This window comes from Brachyhypopomus gauderio, unplaced genomic scaffold, assembly GCF_052324685.1.
Source record: "Brachyhypopomus gauderio isolate BG-103 unplaced genomic scaffold, BGAUD_0.2 sc47, whole genome shotgun sequence".
NCBI lineage: Eukaryota > Metazoa > Chordata > Actinopteri > Gymnotiformes > Hypopomidae > Brachyhypopomus > Brachyhypopomus gauderio.
In genome coordinates, this window is record NW_027506873.1 from 2,337,206 (window position 1) to 2,357,595 (window position 20,390).

General features: G+C 43.5%; 1 protein-coding gene across 1 annotated transcript; it reads right to left on the reverse strand.

Annotated features, from left to right (window-relative positions):
* Window positions 1-4,403: 4,403 nt before the first annotated feature.
* cuedc1a (CUE domain containing 1a) lies at window positions 4,404-20,390 on the reverse strand. The gene is made up of 9 exons (XM_076986623.1): window positions 19,971-20,390; window positions 18,922-19,052; window positions 18,332-18,458; window positions 17,756-18,002; window positions 14,623-14,706; window positions 12,602-12,695; window positions 5,793-5,851; window positions 5,641-5,710; window positions 4,404-5,061 (listed from the first exon to the last, which is right to left on the reverse strand). Coding segments are annotated over exons 1-9 (1,119 nt in total). The 5' UTR covers window positions 20,277-20,390; the 3' UTR covers window positions 4,404-5,060.

Genomic DNA, 20,390 nt, shown 5'->3' on the forward strand with positions numbered 1-20,390 from the left:
TTTTCTTCCATTACTTGGTTCATTCGCTCTACTATGGCTAATAAAGATGATTAGATTGGGTTAAAGGTGCAACACACAAACTGATTATGAAATGAGCTTTTTCCTGTGTTCACATTCACAATCGCTCACTTGTGCTCATAGGCAGAATAACAGACTTTAGGACTGTGACCTTGGACACCAGTAATGGACAAATGATTCTGAGCGAGTTTCGCAGTAGATATTAGACCTGTGTAAATAAAACGGAGAGGGAGAGATGGAGAGAGGGAGACTTGGGACAAACCAGCCGCCACAAATGTTTCTCGTCTTTGGAAGGTGCGATTTTCTCCCATATTAAACGTTCCCATGTCAGTGCTGAATCATTCTGCCTCTCACACCATCTGTCCCTCTGAGAAGACAGTGCTTCAGAGAGCGCCCATCGCTCTCCATCTGATGCCACATATATTTTCTAGATCAGTCCTTATACTGGGCTCCGAGCTCGTGGTAAGATCATGTGACGGGATGCGCCTGTTCCTGCACTGGCCGCCTCCCTCGTGTCACCTTACTGAAGACAAAGGCGGTGAGAAGCCCGTCTCGGTTATTACAGGACACCGCCTAGTCACGCACGGGAAGGGTTCGTGTCGGCACATATTACTCGATAAAATTCTGGCGCATGTAAACACATAAAAAATACAATTGCAACGCTTATACAAAATAATGGCTTCGTGACGTTTTAATTATTTAAAAAGTGCATCTTGCTTGAAACGTCAGCCACGTGGATCTATCTTGCCTCCAGCGCGTGTAAAATGTCCTAATCACCAATGGGAGAAGAGAAAAGTGCGCGAGCTCACCTCACCTGCCTCCCAAGGGCACGCGAAGGCCGCGCGCGCTTCTCCATCTAATTACCACAACGTGATCAGCGAGGTCGTCTCGAACCAATCGAACACAGGGCCACTACACCGCGCGCACCTGGGTGTGCAGAGCGTTTGTCCTCGTGAACAACGGGACGTCTGGCGATCGCACGCGGGCCTCCTCATCTCGTCGGCCGCGGAGCAATTGGCATTGGTTATACTCCCTAAGTCAACCATATACAAAGTCAACCATTCTCAGAGCAGTAGGAAATTACTGTTTCTAATTACTTTAAATTTTACATTAATATTTAACTCAGTATTATTTAATTAGTAGAAATAGCAATTCTATACAATAATTCGTTTTTAATCCAATTCTTAAATCCTTAACTGTAACACCAACGTATCGATGTTCTCGACGGTGTATTTAAATAGACCACAAAGCGCTTATGAAAGTCTGTCCTAAACGCAAAAGTAATCATTTTCGATCTGAGGGGTGGAGAGAAAGAACGCGTCCATTCTACTACGGAATTACACACAATAACGCAAAAGGCTGGAGATGATGCAAGTGACGTAATGTACGCACGATCACCACGACGGAATCCAGGTGCAAGTTTGCAAACGTAAGCCAGGTTAAGGTTAATGATGACGGGGAGAAAGCTCTGAGGGCCTGACCTAGCCAGAAACACTTGCCTATCCTGCACTACTGTCGGTCTTTACTCCTTCCAAGCGCTCTACGAGCACCTTGCTGGCGTTTTTACTACATGAAGCTCGCTGTATGAAAATCTGTAGATATTGCCATTTTCTTTGATTAATAACATTTCTGAAGCAGAGTTGAGCGTAGATTTCAAGCATTGGTCTTTGGTTCCACCTACTGGATATCTTGGGTTACTGCAACACATGTTCGAATAACTCGGTTACGTAGGCTTTAGATGGAAATGCCAATTCTGGTCTTATCTCCATCTTGAATAATAATTTTGTTGAAAGCATTCGAAAAATGTATACTCTTATGCTGCACACAGCATGTCTGGTTTTGGGGTGAACAAAATTGATCATTTTAATCCAGGTGACTATGTCAGGTCTTTATGCATAAATATTCGTAAATTGCATATTGATGGAACCACGATTATGCTTATCCCATTGAGGGTAGTTCGTGTACTGTAGCTACCTTTATATTAAGTTCTCATTCTTGTTTTTTTGCGGTTTACGAGTATGACAATTATTCTACTTCTGCTTTCCTCTGACGTCTTCTCGGCCAAAAAGTGTGTCGTGACATCACGCCCTTTTTGCACGCAATAGACGTAAAACCTGGTAAGCAAACATGCGCTGGTCCATTGCGCCCCATGGGACACGGTTAAGACGCGCCCTCTTCTGGTAGGATGTGGGAGTGACACACAAAAGCGTGACGGAGCTTAACAAGTATCACGGTGAACTGAACTTCCTGTACAGAAGGCTCATGTGCCCTGTGAAGCCCAGAGAGGCTTGAGGAATTCTTCACTCACACTCGAGACAGGATGAAAGGAAGTAAAAACAATTGATGGAAGACGTGGAATGCTTAATTGAAACAATGGAGATGCAGATGTGAGAAGCTAAGAGATAAAAGTACCTGTGTGTGGACAAGGGCTTCAAAGCGCATCTGTCTGTCTATGAACAACATAAACAAGGAAATGATTGCAGGAAAGGGACTTGTTGCATTTACTTTATATACACTCATTTTAAGTCACTCCTTAAAATTTAATAAACAGAACTATTTAGCCTAGTGTACAGTGACAAAACACAGGCACACATTTTAAAAAGTCTTTTAATTTGATTTCATTTACGAAAGTAATTTTAATCAAAGTAAGGGATTGGTACGAAGAGGGTCCACACTGCACTGAGAGTGCAACAGAGTGATGATGATGACGGAGTAATCATCTATACTTCAACGCCGAACGGAGGGGTCCCTCTGCGTTCACACCAATTCAGACAGGAAGTTCAGCACTAGAGACTGAATTTTTAAAGTCATAAAGAAGGATGACTGAGGAGATTCAGAGTTATTACATGAGAGTGCATAATATATATATTATATAATATATATACACACACACACACACACACACACACACACACACACACACACACACAAGCCACATTCTTAGGTACACCTGTCCAATTGCTCATTAATGCAAAAGTCGATTCAGCCAGTCACATGGCAGCACTTATTGCATTTAGGCATGTAAACATTACATTTACGACATTTGGCAGACGCTCTTATCCAGAGCAACTTACATTTTTATCTCATTTTTTATACCAGTGAGCAATTGAGGGTTAACGTCCTTGCTCAAGGGCACCTCAGTCATGGCCTCAGGTCTGGGAATCGAACCCACGACCCTCCGGTCACAAGACCAGTTCCCTACCACCACTGCCATGACTGCCCCAAACATGGGTAAGATGATCTGCTGCAGTTTAAACCGAGCATCAGAACGGGGAAGAAAGGTGATTTAAGTGACTTTGAACGTGGCATGGTTGTTGGTGCCAGACGGGTTGGAGTGATTATTTCAGAAACTGCTGATCTACTGGGATTTTCACACACAACCATCTCTAGGGTTTATAGAAAATGATCCAAAAAAGAGAAAATATCCAGTAAGCGGCAGTTCTGTGGGCGCAAATGCCTTGTTGAGGTCAGAGGAGAATGGCCAGACTGGTTTGAGTTGCTGCAGATTTGTCAGCTGCACATCCATGACGCAAATCTCCCGTTCCACCACATCCCAAATGTGCTCTATTGGAATGAGATCTGGTGACTGTGGAGGCCATTCAAGTACAGTGAACTCATTGTCTGAGATGATTCATGCTTTATGACATGGCATGTTATCCTGCTGGAAGTAGCCATCAGAAGATGGGTACACTGTGGTCATAAAGGATGGACATGGTCAGCAACAATACTCAGGTAGGCTGTGAAGTTGACACGATGCTCAATTGATACTAATGGGCCCAAAGTGTCCCATGAATATATCCCCCACACCATTGCACCACCACCTGCAGCCTGAACCATAGATTCAAGGCAGGATGGATCCATGCTTTCATGTTGTTGACGCCAAATTCTGACCCTACCATCCAAATGTCGCAGCAGAAATTGAGACTCATCAGACCAAGCAACATTCCTCCAATTTTCTATTGTCTAATGTTGGTGAGTCTGTGTGAATTGTAGCCTCAGTTTCCTGTTCTTAGCTGACAGGAGTGGAACCCGGCGTGGTCTTCTGCTGCTGTAGCCCATCCGTTTCTAAGTGTTGTGCGTTCAGAGATGCTCTCTGACCTCTGACATCAACAAGGCATTTGTGCCCACAGAACTGCTGCTCACTGGATATCTTCTCTTATTTGGATCATTCTCTGTAAACCGTAGAGATGGTTGTGCGTGAAAATCCCAGTAAATCAGCACTTTCTGAAATACTCATGCAACACCAACAACCATGCAACATTCAAAGTTACTTAAATCACCTTTCTTCCCCATTATGATGCTCTGTTTGAACTACAGCAGATCGTTTTGGCCATGTCTACATGCCTAAATGCATTAAGTTGCTACCATGTGATTGGCTGATTCAACATTTGTGTTAATGTGCAGTTGGAAAGGTGTACCTAATAAAGTGGCTGGTGGGTGTAAAACATTTTTTATATATCTATATATACACACTATATTAACATGAGCACACACATAACTTGTGTTTGTGCACAAAAGCTGTATTGGTGATGTTAATGCTCCTGAGTTTAGGCAGAAGACCCGTCCGGCAGCAGTGCTGTGTACTGTGATGAATATCGACAGGGAGTTTGTGCTTGTGTGGAGCCCTGAGTCTCAACAGAATGGAGACGCCAACCAGTGCATGTTTACCACTGCCCTCCTCCTCCCATGGTCACGCGTCAGTTCTAGACTAAAATAATCACCGGCAGAGCACATGGATGACATGTAGTAGCTTCCATTTAAATGACGTGATGAATTTGGTAAACAGAACTACCGCTAAAGTGTAAACGAAGGAATCTTAAGCAGAGGACTAAATCCCAGTGTGCTGCCTCGCTGAGGCGATGATGAAGCGTAGTCTCTCCGGCCGGATGGTGCGTTTGTTCCTGTGCTCGGCTCAGCAGGCTGTGACTTACTGCAGGCCCATCCGGATAATGAGAGGGGCGGATCCGTAAATGAGAGGGGCGGATTCAAAGGTCGACCCACCTCCAGGGAGAACAGCAGGGGCACAGCATGAAAAATATCACTCTGCAAGGACACACACACACACACACACACACACACACACACACACACAGTTAATTAACTCCTCAGATGTTAAGCTCTTAAGCTCGGACTTAATAAAGACAGGCGGAATTGCCTAATAGGAGTCCAGCTATTTACAATCATCAAGACTCTATGGTCTTGCTCCCTTTGTGTGATCTCTTACACCCTTACACCCTGGATCTCACACAATGATCCTCTGGTACTGGTCTGCCTATGGTGTCTAAGACCAGACCAGTCACTCCAGTAGGCACCATGGATCCTAATGAGCTGTTGCATCCCACAAATATCTCCACCACCACACTTCTTCTGTTTCAGATCTCTGCTGAATTTTCTTCCTTAGTTTGTTCTTTCTTTGTGTGCACATTCTCATTGCATTACTGTTTTTTGAAGTAGCCCTGAATGTGAGAAAGACACTGTATATAAATTACATTAAGGTCAAAATAATAATTTGACCTCTGTATGTATATAGTAATATAAGCTGAAGATCCATTTCAGATTTCCTCAGGCAGTTTCTGTGAGAACATGAGCACTTTCAACAAAGGCGGCATGTAGAAGTCTCACCATGACACCACTTCCTTGGTCAGCTGGTCTTTTTTCTGAGCTCCTGGCCCCCTGGAACGGCCGTCGTCCTCTGGACACAGGTTGAGCTGCATTAGGAACAGTGCCAGAAATGACCTCATTTCTCACCAGGAATGCAGGCGAGAAAGGCTTACCTGCTGGAGGTCCCTCAAGCTCCTCCAGAAGGTTGGTGGTGGAGGCAGCCGTGCTCAGTCTAAGGCCAGGGTCAGGGGCATACCACATGTACTGAACGCTAACATTGAGCGTTTGCATTTCTGATATGATGAGGACTGACATTTCACCAGCCCGACTGTGGCCATTAGAGACATACAGTGGTGTGAAAAAGTGTTTGCCCCCTTCCTCATTTCCTGTTTTTTTGCATGTTTGTCACACTTAAGTGTTACGGAACATCAAACCAATTTAAACAATAGTCAAGGACAACACAAGTAAACACAAAACACAATTTGTAAATGAAGGTGTTTATTATTAAAGGAGAAAAAAATCCAAACCATCATGACCCTGTGTGAAAAAGTGATTGCCCCCCTTGTTAAAACATACTATGGATGCATCTCAATTCAGGGGCTGCAGCCTACATAGACTGCGCAGACCGCAGCCCACGGAGGCCACACACTTCGAAGGCCGGGTAGGCTGCATCTCACGGCTGTTAAATGAGACAGTCTAGTCTACGCAAGACGTATGTATTAGGGATGGGGAGATTCACCGATTCACATCGGTGATTTGGCACACATGTCTGCGATTCGACTGCACCGGTAGATTCAACGTGCATCGGGTTTAATTTGCGGGCGAATTTACGGTGCATCGACTCTAGACTTTTTGCATCGGCGAATACCATGGTTAAATCGGGTGTTTTGTTTTCCAGTATCTATTTCTTATTCTAACGTATTTACAGAGGCAACATACTTTTTATTTTTATTGATTTCTTTTTTTTCGAGGCAACTTAAATGCACCATCGTGTCCTCAGGTACTGACGCAAACACGCAGACGTACACAAAAAAAGATGGAGGGAAACGAGAGCATTAGCAACGACAAATATATTTAATGCACCAAAAAAGACACACAAATCAAACGTGTGGGAATATTTCGGGTTTTTTAAGCAATGTGGTCAACTTGACAAGACGCACGAAATCTGCAAACAATGCCGTAGGGCTATCAAATACGTTAGTAGCACAAGGAACCTGGCGACACACATGAAAAGACGGCACGGTGTGGACATCTCTGCGGCCGCTACTCCCTCGTAAGTCTAGCAGACAGTAGTGTTGCAAATCATAATTTTCACTATGTTAATACAGTACTTTTAAAAACTGTTCACCTTATGTTTTAAACGTTTTGTATAAATATAGATGGAGAAAATAACTGAATAATTCACTCGAATAAATTAATGCTCTGTCTGAATATACTAAATTATGCATTTTTTTATATTATGTATTGGTTTTGCTCCATTGAAAACAACCAGGGGTGAGTTTCCCGAAACGTTCTTAGCGCTAAGTACTTCTTAACCTCATACGTTTCATACGTGGTTACGAAGAGCTACTAACGTTTCGGGAAACCCACCCCAGATGCATACATCCCTTAAATTGTTAGAGAGTAAAGTAGAATTGTGCTATTGAATTAAGAAAACTGATGGGTTAGGCCAATACATCCTCAAACCTCAACTAACTGTATCGAATGATCATTTATCAAACCGAATCCTCATATAATAAGTCATATCTTTATCAAATCATTTTGAATCGCATCATATCGTGAACAGGAGTGATTTGTATCGCATTGTATTGACAAGGGGTTTCAGAGTATCGCAGTTATATCGTTTCGGTGACAGTGTATTGAGATGTGTATCAAATCTACCTTAGTGGTGAAGATATACATCCTTAGTATGTATGTTTGCGTGACCACGCTCTGCCCCGTTATATATGTGTTACATATGTGTTACATACGTTACATACGTGTTGGCGAGCTGTCCGACAAAATGGAGCCAGAAATAGCATTTTTTATATGATATTTTAATAATTGGCATATTATTTAGCATCTCATTGCAGTATAAATTTCCATATTTAAAAAAATACCTACATTTAAAAACGAATTCTTTGGCCCGTACACTAGAATCCGCCATGTCGCCTGTTTATTGTTCATAGAGCAATGAATCCTGGGATATGGAGGGACGTGAAGGATACTCAGATGCATCCTTCGTTTTCGGGGTTTTGAAGGCTACATTTGTCGGCTGCATAAGAAGGAGCCCACCAATTGGGCCAGCCTTCGGCGCAGCGCAGTGACGTAACCGGCCTACAAATGCCCACTTCATGGGCTGCAGCCCCTGAATTGAGATGCACCCATATATAACTGTGGTTTTTCACACCCGAGTTCAATTCCTCTAGCCACACCCAGGCCTGATTATTGCCACACCTGTTTTCAATCAAGACATCACTTAATTAGGAGCTGCCTGACACAGTGAAGTCCACCAAAAGATCCTGTAAAGCTACACAGAGATCCAAAGAAATTCAGGAACAATTGATAAAGAAGGTAATTGAGATCTATCAGTCTGGAAAGGGTTATAAAACCATTTCCAAAGCTTTGGGAATCCAGCGAACCACAGTGAGAGCCATTATCCACAAATGGCGAAGATATGGAACAGTGGTGAACCTTCCCAGGAGTGGCCGACCGCCCAAAATTACCCCAAGAGCGCAGCGACGACCCATCCAAGAGGTCACAAAAGACCCCACAACAACGTCCAAAGACCTGCAGGTCTCACTTGCCTCAGTTAAGGTCAGAGTTCATGACTCCACCATCAGAAAAAGACTGGGCAAAAATGGCCTGCATGGCAGAGTTCCTAGAAGAAAACTAAAACCACTGCTGAGCAAAAAGAACCTTAAAGCTCGTCTCAAGTTTTCCAAAACACATCTTGATCCCCAGGAAAACATTCTGTGGACCGATGAGACAAAAGTGGAACTCTTTGGAAGGTGTGTGTCCCATTACATCTGGCATAAAAGGAACACTGCATTTCAGAAAAAGAACATTATACCAACAGTAAAATATGGTGGTGGTAGTGTGACGGTCTGGGGCTGTTTTACTGCATCTGGAAGACTTGCTGTGATAAATGGAACTATGAATTCTGCTGTCTACCAAAAGATCTTGAAGGAGAACGTCCGACCGACCATCTGTTCGTGACCTCACGCTGAAACGAACTTGGTTTCTGCAGCAGGACAATGATCCTAAACACACCAGCAAGTCCAACACTGAATAGCTGAAGAAAAGCAAAATGAAGACTTTGGAGTGGCCTAGTCAAAGTCCTGACCTGAATCCTATTGAGATGTTGTGGTATGACCTTAAAAAGGCCGTTCATGCTCGAAAACCCTCTAATGTAACTGAATTAGAACAATTCTGCAAAGATGAGTTGGCCAAAATTCCTCCAGAACGCTGTAAAAGACTCATTGCAAGTTATCGCAAACACTTGGTTGCAGTTGTTGCTGCTAAGGGTGGCCCAACCAGTTATTAGGTTTAGGGGGCAATCACTTTTTCACACAGGGCCATGATGGTTTGGATTTTTTTCTTCTTTAATAATAAACACCTTCATTTACAAATTGCATTTTGTGTTTACTTGTGTGGTCCTTGACTATTGTTTAAATTGGTTTGATGTTCCGAAACACTTAAGTGTGACAAACATGCAAAAAAACAGGAAATGAGGAAGGGGACAAACACTTTTTCACACCACTGTATGCTCACGTCAGGAACAGACGCGTACAGGGGTATCTCTCTCACATCACACAGTCTATATGCGACATCAGACACATACAGGAGTATCTCTCTCACATCACACAGTCTATATGCGACATCAGACACATACAGGAGTATCTCTCTCACATCACACAGTCTACAGTTGTGATCAAATTTATTCAACCCCCAATGCTGCGAAGGGTTTTATGGAATTCAGTGCACATTTGTAATTGTGTTCATAATGAAATCTTACAAGGACTTGTTAAAGAACTAAATGCAACTAAGATAGCATCAATTTTTTTTGTCATAAAGTATTAAATGGCCTTTTTGTGATTTCTTCATTGACACAATTATTCAACCCCTTTACGACTACCACTCCTAAGAACAGAGGTTCATTCCAGTGTTTTCCATCAGGTATTGAAAACATCTGTGGATGTCAACGAGCAGCAATCAAGCATGATAAGCACCAATTAGGCAGATTTAAAAGGACTGTGATACTCAGCTCCTTCTAGACATCTACTGGTGTGTTTCCAAGCATGGTGAAGGCAAGAGAATGGTCCCAGAAGACAAGAGAAGAGGTTATTGCTCTTCACAAGAATGGCAATGGATATAAAAAGATTGCGAAGTTGTTAAATATTCCAAGAGACACTATCGGAAGTATCATTCGCAAGTTCAAGTTAAAGGGCACAGTGGAAACGTTACCTGGTCGTGGCAGAAAGAAGATCCTGACCGCGACTGCTGTGCGCTACCTGAAGCGTAATGTGGAGAAAAATCCCCGCGTGACTGCTAAGGAACTGAAAAAAGACCTGTCAGATGTGGGCACTGAAGTTTCAGCTCAGACAATAAGGCGCGCACTGCATAACGAAGACCTCCATGCCAGAACGCCCAGACGCACCCCCTTGCTGACTCCAAAGAACAAGAAAAGTCGACTGCAGTATGCCAAAAGTCATGTGGACAAGCCACAAAGGTTTTGGAACAGTGTACTGTGGTCAGATGAAACTAAATTAGAACTGTTTGGGACAATGGACCAGCGCTATGTTTGGAGAAAGAAGAACCAGGCTTATGAACAAAAGAACACCTTGCCTACTGTGAAGCATGGCGGGGGGTCAATTATGCTTTGGGGCTGTTTTGCTTCTAATGGTACAGGAAAGCTTCAACGTGTGCAGGGTACCATGAATTCCCTTCAGTACCAGGAGATCTTGGAGGAAAATGTGATGGAGTCAGTCACAAACCTGCGGCTTGGGAGACGTTGGACCTTCCAACAGGACAATGATCCGAAGCACACATCCAAGTCCACTAGAGCATGGTTGAACATGAAAGGCTGGAACATTCTAGAGTGGCCATCGCAATCACCAGACTTAAATCCAATTGAGAACCTCTGGTGGGACCTAAAGAAGGCAGTTGCAGTGCGCAAGCCTAAGAATGTGACTGAACTGGAGGCTTTTGCCCATGAAGAATGGGCTAAGATACCCATAGGTCGCTGCAAGACACTTGTGTCAAGCTATGCTTCACGCTTGAAAGCTGTCATAACTGGAAAAGGATGTTGTACTAAGTACTAAAAAATAATGTCACTAGGGGGTTGAATAAAACTGATAATGATGTGAGCACAGTAAAGACATTTGTGGTTATTCCATCATAAATATTATGTTATGTTTGTCTAATTTATAAGTGCCTCTTTGATATAATTGTAAATAAGATGACTGAAATGATCAAAATCAATGTCAAACTGGCCAAAACACTTTATTTCAGTGGGGGTTGAATAAATTTGATCACAACTGTATATGCGACATCAGACACATACAGGAGTATCTCTCTCACATCACACAGTCTATATGCGACATCAGACACATACAGGAGTATCTCTCTCACATCACACAGTCTATATGCGACATCAGACACATACAGGGGTATCTCTCTCACATCACACAGTCTATATGCGACATCAGACACATACAGGAGTATCTCTCTCACATCACACAGTCTATATGCGACATCAGACACATACAGGAGTATCTCTCTCACATCACACAGTCTATATGCGACATCAGACACATACAGGAGTATCTCTCTCACATCACACAGTCTATATGCGACATCAGACACATACAGGGGTATCTCTCTCACATCACACAGTCTATATGCGACATCAGACACATACAGGAGTATCTCTCTCACATCACACAGTCTATATGCGACATCAGACACATACAGGGGTATCTCTCTCACATCACACAGTCTATATGCGACATCAGACACATACAGAAGTATCTCTCTCACATCACACAGTCTATATGCGACATCAGACACATACAGGAGTATCTCTCTCACATCACACAGTCTATATGCGACATCAGACACATACAGGAGTATCTCTCTCACATCACACAGTCTATATGCGACATCAGACACATACAGGAGTATCTCTCTCACATCACACAGTCTATATGCGACATCAGACACATACAGGAGTATCTCTCTCACATCACACAGTCTATATGCGACATCAGACACATACAGGAGTATCTCTCTCACATCACACAGTCTATATGCGACATCAGACACATACAGGAGTATCTCTCTCATCACACAGTCTATATGCGACATCAGACACATACAGGAGTATCTCTCTCACATCACACAGTCTATATGCGACATCAGACACATACAGGAGTATCTCTCTCACATCACACAGTCTATATGCGACATCAGACACATACAGGGGTATCTCTCTCACATCACACAGTCTATATGCGACATCAGACACATACAGGAGTATCTCTCTCACATCACACAGTCTATATGCGACATCAGACACATACAGGAGTATCTCTCTCACATCACACAGTCTATATGCGACATCAGACACATACAGGAGTATCTCTCTCACATCACACAGTCTATATGCGACATCAGACACATACAGGAGTATCTCTCTCACATCACACAGTCTATATGCGACATCAGACACATACAGGAGTATCTCTCTCACATCACACAGTCTATATGCGACATCAGACACATACAGGAGTATCTCTCTCACATCACACAGTCTATATGCGACATCAGACACATACAGGAGTATCTCTCTCACATCACACAGTCTATATGCGACATCAGACACATACAGGAGTATCTCTCTCACATCACACAGTCTATATGCTACATCAGACACATACAGGAGTATCTCTCTCACAACACTCAGGTCATACACTACGTCCTGAAACGTGTTGAAGGATACGAGTGATGTTTGAGGAGAGCCCTTTTTTTGGACTTTCTCCGGCGGGTTTTTTCAGAAAATGATCTGGCGATTTCAAAAAGCTTCTTCCTCGTAGCTGCACAGCACAAGAGCAAGAACAGACAGACATAACTGACAGGAACCAGTTCATTCTTCCTCGTAGCTGCACAGCACAAGAGCAAGAACAGACAGACATAACTGACAGGAACGAGACAAGAACAGACAGACATAACTGACAGGAACGAGTTCATTCTTCCTCGTAGCTGCACAGCACAAGAGCAAGAACAGACAGACATAACTGACAGGAACGAGTTCATTTCATACATCTGTATAAAACTTCTGCATCACTTTCCTTCTTCTCAGGGACATAACGAACGTTGTAAGCATTTCATATACACCATCACGTTTTTTATTTTGCTTTTTAAAAATATTTCTGACATTTTGTCTGAAGAAAGATAGACTGAAAGAAATAGGAAGAGGAAGAAAAGCTATTACAAATGTAAAATCAAGTCTAAAAATTGCTTTAAAGGGGCTAAACCAGAGGTGGGGACTCGAGTCACATGACTTGGACTCGAGTCAGACTCGAGTCATTAATATTAAGACTTGACTTGACTTGAAAAAATATTCAGAGACTTAGACTTGACTTGGACTTTTACACCAATAACTTGGGACTTGAATTGGACTTAAACCTGTTTACTTGCAAAGACTTGATTTTTTTTACCCCAAATCTAAATTTTGAAACGCATATTAATATTTATAAAGTGCGCCCCATTAATTTCATTTCCGTCCTTCTGACGCAGACCGGCGTTACACCAGATTCTGTGAGCGTCGAGTTTTGTGACCACAGGGGGCGCTATTTCACAGTTTCTGTTCAGAGGCACAAACGCTTTACGAATGCTACGTAAACTACGCTGATGCACTTTCTTTACTCGTTTTGTTGGTGTCCACGAGCCAAAATATGACAGATGTTTATATTTACATTTATCGTCTCTTAATTACATAAATCTACTTAAACAGGATTTACCATCCCCTCACCATTGCAGCCAACAAAGAAATCATGAATGGGATGTACAGGTGAGCCTTTTTAACTGGGGTCACCAATTCTGACGGCAGCCATCAGAATATGTGACCCCACTGAATCTCCAGGTAACAATAGTAGCCTACACCGTGACCCCACAATAACAGAAAACAATGAAAAAATAACCCTAACCTTTTATTAGTCTATATTTAAACATTTTATCCAAATGTTTAGAATAACCATTCGTAATGACAGCATCTTGCTTACGATGAAGCTGGCTATTTTCGTGTAAAATTATGTAACGAAACATTCTTGTTTAAGTACATTTATGTAATTAAGAGAAGATAAAATGTAAATGATCTGTCATCTTTTGGCTGGCGGACACCAACAAAACGAGTAAAGAAACGCATCAGCGTAGCATTCGTAAAGCGTTGGTGCCTGTAAAAAAAAAAAGACTCGAAAGGACTTGAAATTCCAAGTTTCAGACTTGGGACTTGACTTGACGGTTGCTTGTCTTGACTCGAGACTTGACTTGAGTTGACTGTCTTTGCTTGAGACTTGACTCGGGACTTGAGGATAAAGACTTGGACTTACTTGAGACTTGCAAAACACTGACTTGGTCCCACCTCTGGGCTAAACACAAGCTAGGAGAGCACTCCCTAAAAACAGGCCATGTCCTGATGAGGTGCTTGTGTCACAGCTAAAGATCTAACCGTACTGTATATTAGAGCCATCCTTCATCTACATTACTAAATTTAGCAATGACGCAGCTCCGACTGCAGCGGAGCCCGCACGTGGGGCCCCAGAGAGAAAGAACCAGGACGTGATCCCACGCACAAGCAGAATAGACAGACCCTCCCATGCAGGACGGAACAGGCTCCCACCCCTTTAGTTACTCTGCACCGGGTGTGATTTATGATTCAACACGGCAAAACAAGGTGTCACGAGCGTGATGGTTGTGATGATTGTCTCGTGGTGGGAGTAACGGGAGTGTCCTGCTCCTTACATTTCCCCATGTGCTTGAGCTTGTCCCGGAACAGGGCGTCATCCGAGGGGCAGACCTCTACAGAGCCTGACACACAATGATTTCCTGCAGAAAAGGCATGAAACAAAAGAATCATGCACACACGTGCACAATCACTCAAATAATGATTTTGCAACAATTTACATGGAAGCTTCGGAGATGGGTTTGGGGAACGGTCTGAATGCAACTAAAACCTCTTCCACAAATAAAAGGTCTATTTTATGACAATGCGAACGACCTACTTATCTGTGCGTGTGTGTGTGACTTTGTAATCACCTTGAGCACATCACCGACTGGATGCGCCAAGATATTAGAGGTGTGCCAAAAAATTGATTCATATATCAAAAATCGATTCTCATTTACTACGATTCAGAATCGATTTTAAATGTCCCAAAATCGATTCTAAGTTGTGGTGAACTCTCGTGTTATGCAATTACAAAATTACGCGATACTTTACGCAGCAGGTTCTGGGACACACTCATGTGCGGAAAAGGTTCAAAACAGATGGAGTAAAGAGATTCAACCTGCCCCGTCTTCATTTAAGGCAAAAATATGGGTTCATTTTGGTTTTTACCGAATGCCGGGGAAGACCGAACTGGACACAATGTAGCTCGAGTGCAAGGCTTGTGTAACGCGGTGAGCACGGGAGCGTTAATATAGAGAAGGGTGAGAAATAATATAGAGAAGGGTGGACCCAAGTGAAATAATATAGAGAAGGGTGGACCCAAGTGCCGGTTCGCAAGATCAAGACGTTTGACACTTGTCACATGTATAAGCGAGAGGGAAACGCGCACAGCAACCCAGAACGAACAAACAAAACAACACGGAAGACTCGACCGTGAGGGCACGGAGTAAATAACAACGCGGAAAATACAACATGTGAAAAATAACACTCAACCGTAGTGAGACGGGAGGAAGAAACAAAATATAAACAGTAACTAAAATACAGCACGGATAAATGCAACACGAAAACGAAACCAAGGACGCCAGCAGAAGTAACTGCAGCAAAATAAAACCCTTCCCAAAAATAAAGGCAAAACGGATAGGAAGAAATACAGGATTGGGAAAACTTGAGATGGGTCAGGAAGCGACGCAGGAGATAGACACTCAAATAAGTAAAGAGAAAGCATAACAGAGAGGTGGCGAGACACCAATAAACGATAAGCAATCACAGAGAAAGCAGAGACTGGCTGAGAACGTACGGTCACGCTGGTTTTGTCTGGGACTGACTCTGGTGCCCCTAGCAACAGCTGGGGGAACTGCATCCGAGCCAGCCCTGACAGCTTGCAAAATGAAGCTCAAGAATTTTGGTAACACAACAAAAACCATTTTATTTTACCAAAGCACTTTATTTTTGTTAATTAAATGTGAAAGACACTTCATTTAATAAGATCATGCAGATTTTATAGACTGAAGCAGACATTTTTATAAATCAAATCGTTTTTTTAATCAAAAATCGTTTTGAATCGAAAATCGATTTTGAATCGAATCGTGGCCCCCAAAATCAGAATAGAATCGAATCGTGAGATAGTAAACGATTCCCACCCTACAAGATATACAGATGAATAAAGATAAAACACATCATCCATGGCAGAGAGAGGCATGCGCTAGCTGCGTTTTTGGACGTCAAAGCCCTCAAATCTGAAGAGCGCACCCGTAAACATAGACTCTGCTTTCAGTTTTAGCACTCACAACAGATCATTCACCAATCAACAAGATCAGAGCTTTGCTGAGTAACCCAGAGCTAGAGAAAGCCGTCCATGCTTTTATCTATAGTAGGGCTGATTTCTGTAGTGGTCTTCAAAAAGGACTCTGACATCACTGCTGTTCTAAAGTCCTCACACTGGCTACCAGTATAGTCCAGAGTTGCCTTTAAGGTATTATTACTGGTCTGTAAATTGCTTAATGTTGTAGGACCATTGTGTCTTTGTATGGTATTGTTACTGGTATCTACATCACCTATTTGATATGCTATGTTGTAGTAAGCTAGGCAGAACCCTCAAAATGATTCTGTCAGTCCTGCCCCAAATACAGACTAAGCTAATAGAGTAATGTTCAGCCGTTATAATGCTGTTAAATGGAACCGGTTTTTAAACATTTTTCAGATTACACATCTTTATTTTCATCTTTGTACATGTTGAGGATAATTGGTGTTATTTTTAATTAACTAATATTTAAATACTTTTTTTTCCAAAATTTCCTTTACATTTAATTTAGTTCATTTTTTATTTATATTAGCTGTATATTTTGTTGTATTTTTGTCACAAACCTTCTTGAGGTGACAGATCTCAGGATGTCGTAAGCTTTATTGTAGTAAGCATTATTGTAGTAAGCGTTATTGTAATAAGTGTTATTGTAGTAAGCTTAATTGTAGTAAGCATGATCTCTAATCTGTAGTTCATATCCAAAATTTTAGAGATAGTAGTTTATTTGCAACTCTCTTCCTTCTTACAGACAGAACATGTCAGAGTTATTCCAGTCTGGATTTAGAGCTCATCACAGCACTGAAACTGCACTGACTAAAATACTAAATGATCTCTTAATATCCTCTGATAAAGGACACATTTCTTTTCTCATACTGCTAGACCTCAGTGCTGCTTTTGACACCACTGATCATAATATTCTACAAAATAGGATGGAGACACTCATTGGCATAAGAGGTCAAGTACTCTCTCCTGGTTCAGATTCTACCTGACAGATCGTTACCAATTTGTACTAGTAAATAATGAATGTTCAGAACGTACAAAGGTAAAATATGGTGTCCCACAAGGATCTGTACCGGGCCCCATATTACTCTCATTATATATGCTACCACTGGGCACTATTATTCGTAGGCATGGTATTAGCTTCCATGATGATACGCAGACTTGACTTTATTGTAGTAAGCTTAACTAGTAAGCTTTTTTTGTAGCAAGTGTTGTTATAGTAAGCTTAACTATAGTGTTGTTATAGTAAGCTTAAGTGTAGTATGTGTTATTGCAGTAAGTTTAACTGTGGTAAGCGTTACTGTAGTAAGCGTTACTGTAGTAAGCGTTATTGTAGTAAGCGTTACTGTAGTAAGCGTTACTGTAGTAAGCGTTATTGTCCTTCAGGGTCTGTGTGAGGCTCAGTGTACCTCCTCTCTCCAGCGCCAGCAGGAAGTCCCGGTTGCGTTGCAGCTCCTTCATGAACTCCTCATTCTGCAGGAAGAGGGCAATACGCTCATCCTCCAGGTACTGCTTCAGCTTCCCGTCCTGCTCCGAAGCCCCACCCACCCCGCCGGCACCACCCGCCCCGCTGCTGGACGCTGATGAGCACTGCGTCAGGGATGACAGCGAAGATGATGAAGAAGAGGAAGGCTGAGATAGGTTGCTCTGAGAACGCTGGGGAGAGAGGAGGAGGGGTTTAACCTTGAATGGCAACCCTATCGTCTGAATCTACATTCCAGTTTAGTTTAATTTAGTTCCAGGTTATGGAAGTTTTTCAGCAGGGCTTTCATATGAAGCAAATTCAACACAGCAGATTATTCATGTGACATTTTCCACCTAACCTAATGAATCAGTGAAATCCTATGCTGAACTCCACATGTTCCTCATGCCAGCAGGCCCCTGTTGCAGGGGGATTACAGAGACTACAACTGTGGACAGATCCCAGAGACACGGTGCCTGAGGTAATGATCCATTACAGCCCATGAAGAACGCCATAAATCTACCTGCAGACTGTCTTGCTGTTGAGGCAGAATCCGCAAGAAGTCATCAGGGAGGTTGCCTAGTAACGGCGGGTTCCAGTTCCTGTAGCCGCTGACCTGACGATGCCCAGGAGGGGGCAGGGCATCAAACCTGGCAATAACGTTGGCACATGAAACCAAGGTCACTCCTCAGACAGAGACCCATCAGTGAGCATTAAAGCTAATGAAGTTCTCCCCGCCTTTCTTGTTCGCGGGCTGTGGCCCTTCAGGTAATTATCCCTTTGTCCCAATTACACAAAAAAAGGGTGGGCTGATGTTATGTCTGGAGAAGTAATGATATTTTCGCAGCAGAAAGAGCAGCACCTTTGGCAGTCTACAACACCCACAGGCGTACGTTCAGAAGGTGCAGTAACAACAGATCACCACCAGAGGGGGCATTAATAACATGACAGATTAATAACAGGAACCTGTTCAAAGCCTTTACAATGTCAGCCAGGGAAAGCTAAGATTCCAGAGGTATCTTAATTCGTAATTCGTAAATTACAACTAGTCATTCCAGTAGATCCCTCAGGGATGCTTGAAGAGGCCCCGTGTCTTTCCCAGCTCTCTCTTGCCTAGGAGGAGGGGTGGGCGGGATGTCTGCTGGGTGCTTCCTGTCATAGATGTGCATGTCATAGGAGGGCGGGGAATACACGGGTGGAGGTTCCTCGTCCGAGCTGTCTGGCTCCAGTGTTCTCTCCAGGATCTGTACACACATACAAACACGGAATTGTCCCAGATTAGGTGATGTATGTATGCTAAATACATTAATAATGCATCTAATACATCTAATTAATGCTTAATAAGAGGATCCAGCAATCCTTGCTTGTGTGTATAACCTTTCTTCAAAACCTTCAAGGTTCCATGTTATCTATAAATCCATGAAAATGTATAGGAATACATAATTTATCCAGGAAACAATGGACTCTTTGCATCTTTTTTTCATTTGCATTGCAGCCAGCTTCAGATCCATCGTGCTACAGTCGACAGAGCAGACATCCTCTGGGGCAGCTAGGGCCGTCTCTGGCCACAGCTGTGCATGACGCCGGTTTAGCACAGGGCAGGTGCTGTCGCTGCCTGGCAGTACCGCCCGACCCAGTTGCTTGAGGAGGTCTGTGCGGAGTTCAAATGCTCCGCTCCTCTCGTGGGAAGCCCCGCCCCTTCCTGGGTAGCTCCACCCCTTCCTTGCTCCCCTCTCCTCCCCTGCAGAATACGAAGTAGATGGTTTGGGGGCAGCCCACTCAGACCAACCTGACTGCCATGCACCGCATGACCGGCGCATGGAAAGAATGCGGCCAGAGAAGGATCAACATTAAAAATACATGATCTCCGCTTGACATGCACCCGTCTGCTGATCTGGAGTGGACACGCAGTATCTGCAGATGCAGCAGTATGTTGTGATTTACTTTGGAAAGAGGTCATAGCAGTATTGAGAAGCTAAGGGAGAATGTATGTGAAGGTGTATGCAGAGAAACATGTAAATACATGTAATATGAATGTATATGAAATATTCTGAATTTGCTACTAAAGTGAGCACATGGTTTCTCTCATCTTTAGCCAGTCCTGTATCCAAGACAAGGGGGTGTCCTGTGTTATGTATGGGGTCATCTCTCCTGTGCCTCACCTCGGGGGGGATGCTGTCCTCAGAGTCAGAACTGTCGTCCAGGCCCTGGGCGTCCAGGCTCAACTGCAGGAGCTGGTCGATGGTGGAGTCCACGGCGCCGTCATTGGACCGCAGCACACACTCGATCACCTCGTGGTCCATACTGGGAAACATGGTCTTGAAATCGTCCATGGCCTGGTTGAACTCCAGCCGCCGCACCTGCCGTGGCGGCTGGCTGTTGTTGAGGTCTGGAGGGGTGCCTGAGACTCCGCCCCCCTGTGTGCCCCCGCCCCTGCCATCGCTACGACGGAAAAGGCTGGTCATCATCCGCACTGTCGCCAGCTGACGTGCCGCGTTCCTCCTCCCCGTCGGGAACGCCGCCCTCTCGAAATGCTGCCTTCTGGACCCGTGCTAAACCCCGCCCACTCCACCTGAGGCCCC

What these genes read in the sequence shown, in the direction of transcription:
- cuedc1a (XM_076986623.1), bottom strand. Translation starts at nt 20,276, where the DNA reads ATGATGACCAGCCTTTTCCGTCGTAGCGATGGCAGGGGCGGGGGCACA. An exon ending in AGGACAGCATCCCCCCCGAG is followed by an intron (nt 19,053 to 19,970) that starts GTGAGGCACAGG and finishes ATGTGTGTACAG; the next exon opens with ATCCTGGAGAGAACACTGGA. An exon ending in GCTCAAGCACATGGGGAAAT is followed by an intron (nt 12,696 to 14,622) that starts GTAAGGAGCAGG and finishes TGTGCTGTGCAG; the next exon opens with CTACGAGGAAGAAGCTTTTT.